The 7105-nt window shown below is 38.2% G+C and overlaps 1 protein-coding gene across 1 annotated transcript; it reads right to left on the reverse strand.

The window, feature by feature from the left end:
• Positions 1-498: 498 nt before the first annotated feature.
• On the reverse strand, positions 499-1437 carry LOC142445707 (olfactory receptor 8H1-like). The gene has a single exon (XM_075547642.1). It carries the CDS (start codon positions 1435-1437, stop codon positions 499-501), a length of 939 nt encoding a protein of 312 aa, XP_075403757.1.
• Between the last annotated feature and the right edge of the window lie 5668 nt (positions 1438-7105).

A 7105-nucleotide genomic window follows, 5' to 3' on the forward strand; every position in this document is an offset into this window, starting at 1 on the left:
TTTACTAGTACCAGATAAAGAACTGCCTTTTCGTGAGGTTGGGTGTCACGGTTAAGTTTGGAACAAGCAAATAAAATATACTGCTCACCGGCTAAAAATGGACACTGAAAGAAAAACTGATATACTACAGTTGTGTAGATGAAATAATGACTGACTCAGAATGTAAACCTGGAATGTCAAAGTGTAAGACAATTGCTCTTGAACACTGTCCTATACTTCTATGTGTAACAAATTTAAATGAGGACTTTGATTAGTAGTTTTCACTGCTGAATACAAAGTTGAGGTTCAGAAATATAAGATCCCACCTAACTTACTGCAAATATGTTTATTGAAAATTTGACAAGTGAAACTGCATATAATTGGACCAAAAATAGAGCTACTGTTCTCAATAGAAATACAGACTAATTAAAGAGTAATCAGTTTTAAGGGAGAAGGATCTAAGAAATACCTAGTAAAAGAAAAAAAGCCATGAAATTAAACACTTGCATCAGAATCACATTAGCTGGCGCTCTCCGTCTTCTGCAGAAGTCTAATGACAGCCCTTTTCACTTCTTTGTTCCTCACACTATAAATGAGTGGGTTCAGCATGGGGGTCACAATAGTGTAAAACACAGAAGCCACTTGGTCTTTTCCCAAGGAATACGAGCTCCGTGGCTTTAAATAAGTGAAAATAAGTGTACCATAGAAGATGGTGACTCCGAGCAGGTGGGAGGCACAGGTAGAAAAGGCTTTTTGTTTACCTGATGTGGACTTGATTTTCAGGATAGTTGAGAGAATGGATGCATAGGAAGCAGAGATTGTGATAAGAGAAGCCACTAAGGTAGAGCCAGCAACAATGAATATCATAGTCTCAACATCACGTGTGTCTGTGCAGGAGAGGGCTAAAATAGGGCTGGTGTCACAGAAAAAGTGATGCACTACATTGGAGTCACAGAAATGCAAGTTGTTTATGAAAAGCACATTAACAAGGGACTCACTGAAGCCAATTAAGTAAGAGGCAATGAGCAGGGAGCAGCAGAGTGATGGGGACATAATGACTGGGTATTGTAGAGGTTTGCAGATAGCTACATAGCGATCATAGGCCATTGCAGAGAGAAGAATGAATTCTGTGCCAGCTAAAAAGACAAAAAAATACATCTGGGCTAAACAGCCTATGAAGGAAATATGTTTGGTGGAAGCTATTAGGTTTTCTAAGGTTTTAGGAGTAATGACTGAGGAGTAGCTGACATCAATGAATGACAGGTGACTGAGGAAGAAATACATGGGCGTGTGCAGCTGGAGGTCCAGGCGGATGATGAGGATCATCCCTACGTTCCCCAGCACAGTAACCAGGTAGATCAGGAGAAATAGATAAAAGAGCACCAGCCGGAGCTCTTCAGAGTCTGTCAGTCCCAAAAGGATGAAGTCAGTCACGATAGTCTTGTTCCTTCTACCCATAGTTTGTAATGGCCCTGAAATTTAGAAGAAAGTTGATAGTTAACACTAGTTGCTTAATGGAAGTTTTGATTTGAGAACCACAGCATTGTACATCTCAAATTTGAGTTTCTTTGAAAGTATGGATTTTATTGAACTAAATCTAATTTTATTGCCACTTTTGAATGGGTATAAATAGTATTGGATAAGAAAACTTTTATATATTATAATTGAATATTAAAAAGGAGCAACTATCATAAAATTTGAATGAAACTACCAGTATCACTAATGCTTCACTTAATTGAGATCTTGAATCCTCAGGCTACATCTTACCACGGCTTTACTTCCATACATATTTTTAGGTAAAAACTTGGGCTACTAGTTCTAGCAATTGATTTAAACCAAGCGTTAAGCACTGTTGACTAAATGATTCCACTCTATGGGCATTGGTACATACAGGACTCATCCTTCTATTTTTTTTTGTAATATTAGGCTCCACATCCTCAGTAAAAGCATAAATGTGTAATAATCAATGGCAGAAACTCATTTATAATGTATCTTTCCTTCTCCTTGCTTCCCATGCTGTTTAATACTTTTAGTAGTTTTGCATTGCACTCTTAATTATAAGATAAGCAATTTGAAACCACCGATCATTCTTGTGGAGAAAGACTAGGCTTTCTATTCCTGTAAAGCCTCAGAGCCCCACAGGGGCAGTTTTGCCTGGTCCTATTAGTCCTATTAGGCTGCGATGAGTTGGAATCAATTGACAGAATACATACATCAGTGTTTAGGATCTTTTTAAAAATACTAGATCACACAATACATATTTTAATCATGAAATTTAATTTCTTAATTTTTAAATTAAAAATAATTCTTTATGAATTAGATTTGTTTATTTATTTTACTAAATAGGAACATTGTTTCTATATTCCTGATTCCATCAACTCTGTACATCTTCTGCCAAAACCCTGACTTTACCGAGAGCAATGTCTACATTTAAACAAAACTTCATATATATAGTGAGAAAGAAAGGAAACACAGAAACAGTGTCTCAGTATCAACAGCAATAAGTTATCCCAAATGAAAACGTGTTGACATCAGAGGACTGAGACCTATACTGACTCTTGAGCATCTTTTTCCAGTGGAGCTAGCACCTGAGCACTGAACCACTGAGTCGGAGACTCCCTTTGATCTACACATACAGCCTCCAATTTTGAGGATGCACTTACCGTGAGCCAAAGTAAAGAGACAAAGGTTCTTCTTAAATGAGCTAACTAGAGGCTAAATATTTCTTCCAAGTAAAATATATAAAGCAATTAAGAAGATCAAATGTTCTGTAATAGAATTGCACTTTCCTTTCAGATGCATTAATTCTGCATTTTGTACAAGCATTTTTCCCTGAGAGAGCATAAATTAATAATCACAAAATACTCAGTTAAGAGTTATATGTGCAGTTCACCTCTAAATTATATTTCTAAGAAAACCTGGGAGCTATTCTGAATGTAAGTAGATCAGAGTGGCCCTAGCCTATCACTCTAACCGTTCCAGTTCAGCTCATATATGAGGCCCTGATGAAAATGCAACATGTGGTAATCCTAGGGGACCAATTGCTTTGGTAGCTTGGTTGGCACATTCCCAAGAATTAATGATTAAGGACACATGGATTCAAGTTAGGCTTGTAACAGAAAGTTATGTGCTCCCTTAGTAGTTACATAACACAGAGCATGATGGTTTTTTTCTTACTTTGTGATAACCTATATCCTTTACTAGACTGTCAGAGACACCCTTTCTAGAAAAATACTGAAAGGATTTCTAACTCAACGAACAAGTAGGTGAGTAGAGTAGTATAATTAACTATTTATGAGAGTTATTTTTATGCTTTATAGTTTTATACTATCATAGGAATAAAATAAATGCATTTATGAAATATAAAATATAAGAAAACTAATATTCATAAGGAATGTTATTATTTTGATGCATCTTGTTCTAGGTATGTTCCTCTATCTGCATAAAATGCTTATAATGTCTATTCTGCATATTCTCCTAATTTTATCCCTCTCATCTTAAGTTATATTAGCATTTTTTTAAAAATACAACTGAATGTAGCTTGCACTCACTGGTGATGGCTAACTGTATCCCCACCAGGAGTATTGACCAACAGATGGACTGTCACTGTGAGGAATCACAAGCAAAAAATAATGTTTGACTTATATTCAGTTAATCATTAAAAATGAAAACCAAAATCACAGACATAGTTGAGTTCGAACTAACTAGATGGCAGTGCGTTTGGTTTTAGTATGCTCCACACAAAAGTTACACATTAGATGACCGGTCACCCGAATTTAAGTGCCAATCACTACAGCTTCTCTAAGGACCAGTCTTTCCTGACAACTTGTTTAACATATGTCAGATGCAGACTTACTGCCTTAGCCTCGAAGGCGCATTATCATGGTTTTTCTTCTCAGGAGATTAGTAAATATATTCCTGATTCCATCAACTCTGTACATCTTTTCAGCATTCCATCCTACTTTCAATATTTTTCTCCAGCACCACAATTCATAGACTTCATTTCTCCTCTGTCTTCCTTATTAAATATTCAATCTTCACAAGCTTACTAGGGACTTGAAATGCGATGGTTTGCATCAAGCTCACCTCAGTCCTCCATGTAACACCCTTATTTGTCAATTCTCTAAAGAGGTCTTGAGCGGCAGATTTCCCCCAGGTCTTACAATCCTTACTTACCATTCTAGCTGGACTTCTTCCAAGGCAGATCTGTTGGTTCTTGGGGCAATCTATGGTACTATATTTTCTCCAACGATCGTGGTGTGACCTGTGGTTCCACTGTGAGACTCTGGTTTCCTATGCCTTGAGGTGTTATCCACCCTGAAGGCTGCAGCACTTGATCTTCATAAGCAAGCGTTTCAAATCTTCCTCCCTTTCAGCAAGCAAGTTTGTTTCATCTGCATGTAAAAAGTTGTGACCAAGTCTTTATTCAATCCTGATACCTTATTCTTCTTCATTTAGTCCAACTTCCTTGGCTATTTCTTCAGAATAAAGATTGAACAATGATGATACAACCATGACACACATCTTTCTTGATTTTCAACCATTCAGAGTGCCCTTACTCAGGTCACACAGGTAAGAATATCACAGGTTCTAAAAGAACATAATATAGGGGCCTGGAATTTTTTATTCTTGAGAAATATAGTTATTTTCAAGTTTATTCATAATTTGTTATGATTCACATAATAGAATGTCCGAACCTAATCAAAAAAACACTTTTGGGTGACCCTGCTTCTTTTGGAAATACCGATGACATTGTTGCAGAATCACAGTAGCACACAGGCTACCACAGTGCAACAGAATGACAGAAAAGTGGCGGTGCATCTATTTATTGGAATAGAAATTCCCATCTCTCCCCAGTGAAGCAGCTGGTGCTTTGATTTGCACAGCTTTCAGTCAACATCCACACTCATAACCCAATGTGTTAGGCCAGGTTGATTTTATTTTAGAAACAAATCCACAGACACTCATGTATGTATAAGAACTTTATATCAAAGACAATTTTTTTTATTTTAAAATATCCAAGTGTGGTCCAGATAACGTCCTTAATTGCGATATTAGTCCATAAGTCTGATACTAGTCCATCAATCCTTTTTCAGATAGTTTGTCAACAGGAAGGCAAATCTCAGGCAGAGGTTCTTGGAGGAGTCAGCATGTCTTCTTGTGGCTCCTCAATATGGAGACAAAACAGAGAGAGCCATTTCTCTCACTGGCTTTCCAATCACCTTCAACCTGATTGACAGACTAAACTCCACCCCTTGGCTCTTAATACTCTCCATTTGACACAAAATTATGTAACTATCACACCCAGAGTTTAATGGGGTATTCAAGCTAAAAAAACACATTAATTTTTAGTAATTATTATCAGAATTGGAATAGTGGATTTCAGTATAGTACTAGTAAGATAAGTGGGAGGGTAAAAATATTTAAAAGAATTCTTCACAAATATATGTGGTCATAAAATTAATACAGTTCTAAAAGATGTACATTACAGAAAAAAGTCTATGCATTAAATGGATCATAGGAGATAAATTGAACTAGTCATTTGAAACTTTCTTCCCATGCACTAAAATAAGTGATTTCTTCCTTTTAATTTAAAAGGATATCTTTTCTGGTTTATAAATATCATTACTTTGGTCAAATGGATCTTGATCTAAGGTAGAGCATATAAAATACATTTATTACAGTTCATGCAATATTTAAAACATTTCACTGAGGGAACCATGCCTAACAGCTGATAGCATGAGAATTCTGCCACACTCCTCATTGTACAGAAATTGTTACACAATTGGGAGGCAGTCAGACGGACTTGAAAAGGGAGGCTTCACACTTGAAAACAGAGAAATTTATGCAGTGGGGTCCGTCCTGTCACCAGATGTACTCAATCTGAATGTGGAAAAAATAATCTATGAAATAGGAATATGAACACCAAGGGTACATGACACTTACAGAGAGGATTGGTCAATTTTAATTAGACGACCACATTGCGCTGCTCTAAGACGTGCCATCTTGGAAGCAGCAGAGAGAGAGACACAACCCAGGACTTAGGTCAAAGAGTATGTCTCTTTTCTCTGTGTGAAGTCCAGAGACACCGGAGTCTGTGACACTAGCTAATGGGACAGAGACGGAGGAGCAATGCAAAGACAATGGAACTGTGAGACAGAGTCACAGACAGCTGCCTGGTCCAGGAAAGCACAGGTCAAGGGACCACAGGGCTGAGAGGCTGAGGATGAGGGATGTGAATGCTGGCTGAGGATAAGCGTTGCTGTGAACCAAAGCCGGTGCCCTTAGTGATGAGTGATCTTGCCGTGTGGTAGCTCATTACCTTTCTAACCAACCTCCATCATTGTTAGTGTTGTCTTTTAGTTCTGTGTGGCCATTGTTCTGCATGATCAAATGCGCACACCAGTACACTACCCGGGAAGAATGGTTGGTGTCAAGCAGGGTAAAGAAGGTTGGAGCACGGAGGCATGTCTGAGCCCTGCCTTGTGCAGTAGAGAAACCAGAGGAGGCCTGTGAGTGCCTATGACACAACTTTGCCTGCTGATAACTAATTATGGTGCCTTTAGCATTTAGTGCTGAATGTCAAAGATCAAAATTTTCTCTATGGATTAAAAAATAATGTAAAAAACAAAACACACACACGCACACATTGCCATTTATCCATTTGTGCTGATGAAACCCTCAGGAACATGAGCAGGGCCCTTGTGTGTTTCCAAGTGTAACTGTGTCTGGAGTTGAAAGTCTCATCATCTCTCCTGCCGAGCAGCTGATGGCATCGCATTGTGAACCTATTGTCTCTAATGCTTTTACCATTTATAACCCTAAACAGCAGTGAGCGAGGCTTTCAATTTCTCCCATAACCTACTCAGACTTGCAGTGCCTGCTCTTGCTCTTTGGCATTTTCAGCAGAGTAAGGGGTATGTAATGATGTCACCATTTGCTCTGTGGATAAAGATGACGCAGTCTGCTCTGATAGAAATTTACAGCCAATCATATCATTGTAAATGAGGGTGAGTCCAGAGTGGAGACCCAAAGTACATCTGTAGGCAACTGGACACCCCCTTACTGAGGGGTCGCAGGCTGGAGATGAGCCAGTCAAGTTGCAGGGTAGCAAACTGAAACATAA

This window comes from Tenrec ecaudatus, chromosome 4, assembly GCF_050624435.1.
Source record: "Tenrec ecaudatus isolate mTenEca1 chromosome 4, mTenEca1.hap1, whole genome shotgun sequence".
Lineage (NCBI taxonomy): Eukaryota > Metazoa > Chordata > Mammalia > Afrosoricida > Tenrecidae > Tenrec > Tenrec ecaudatus.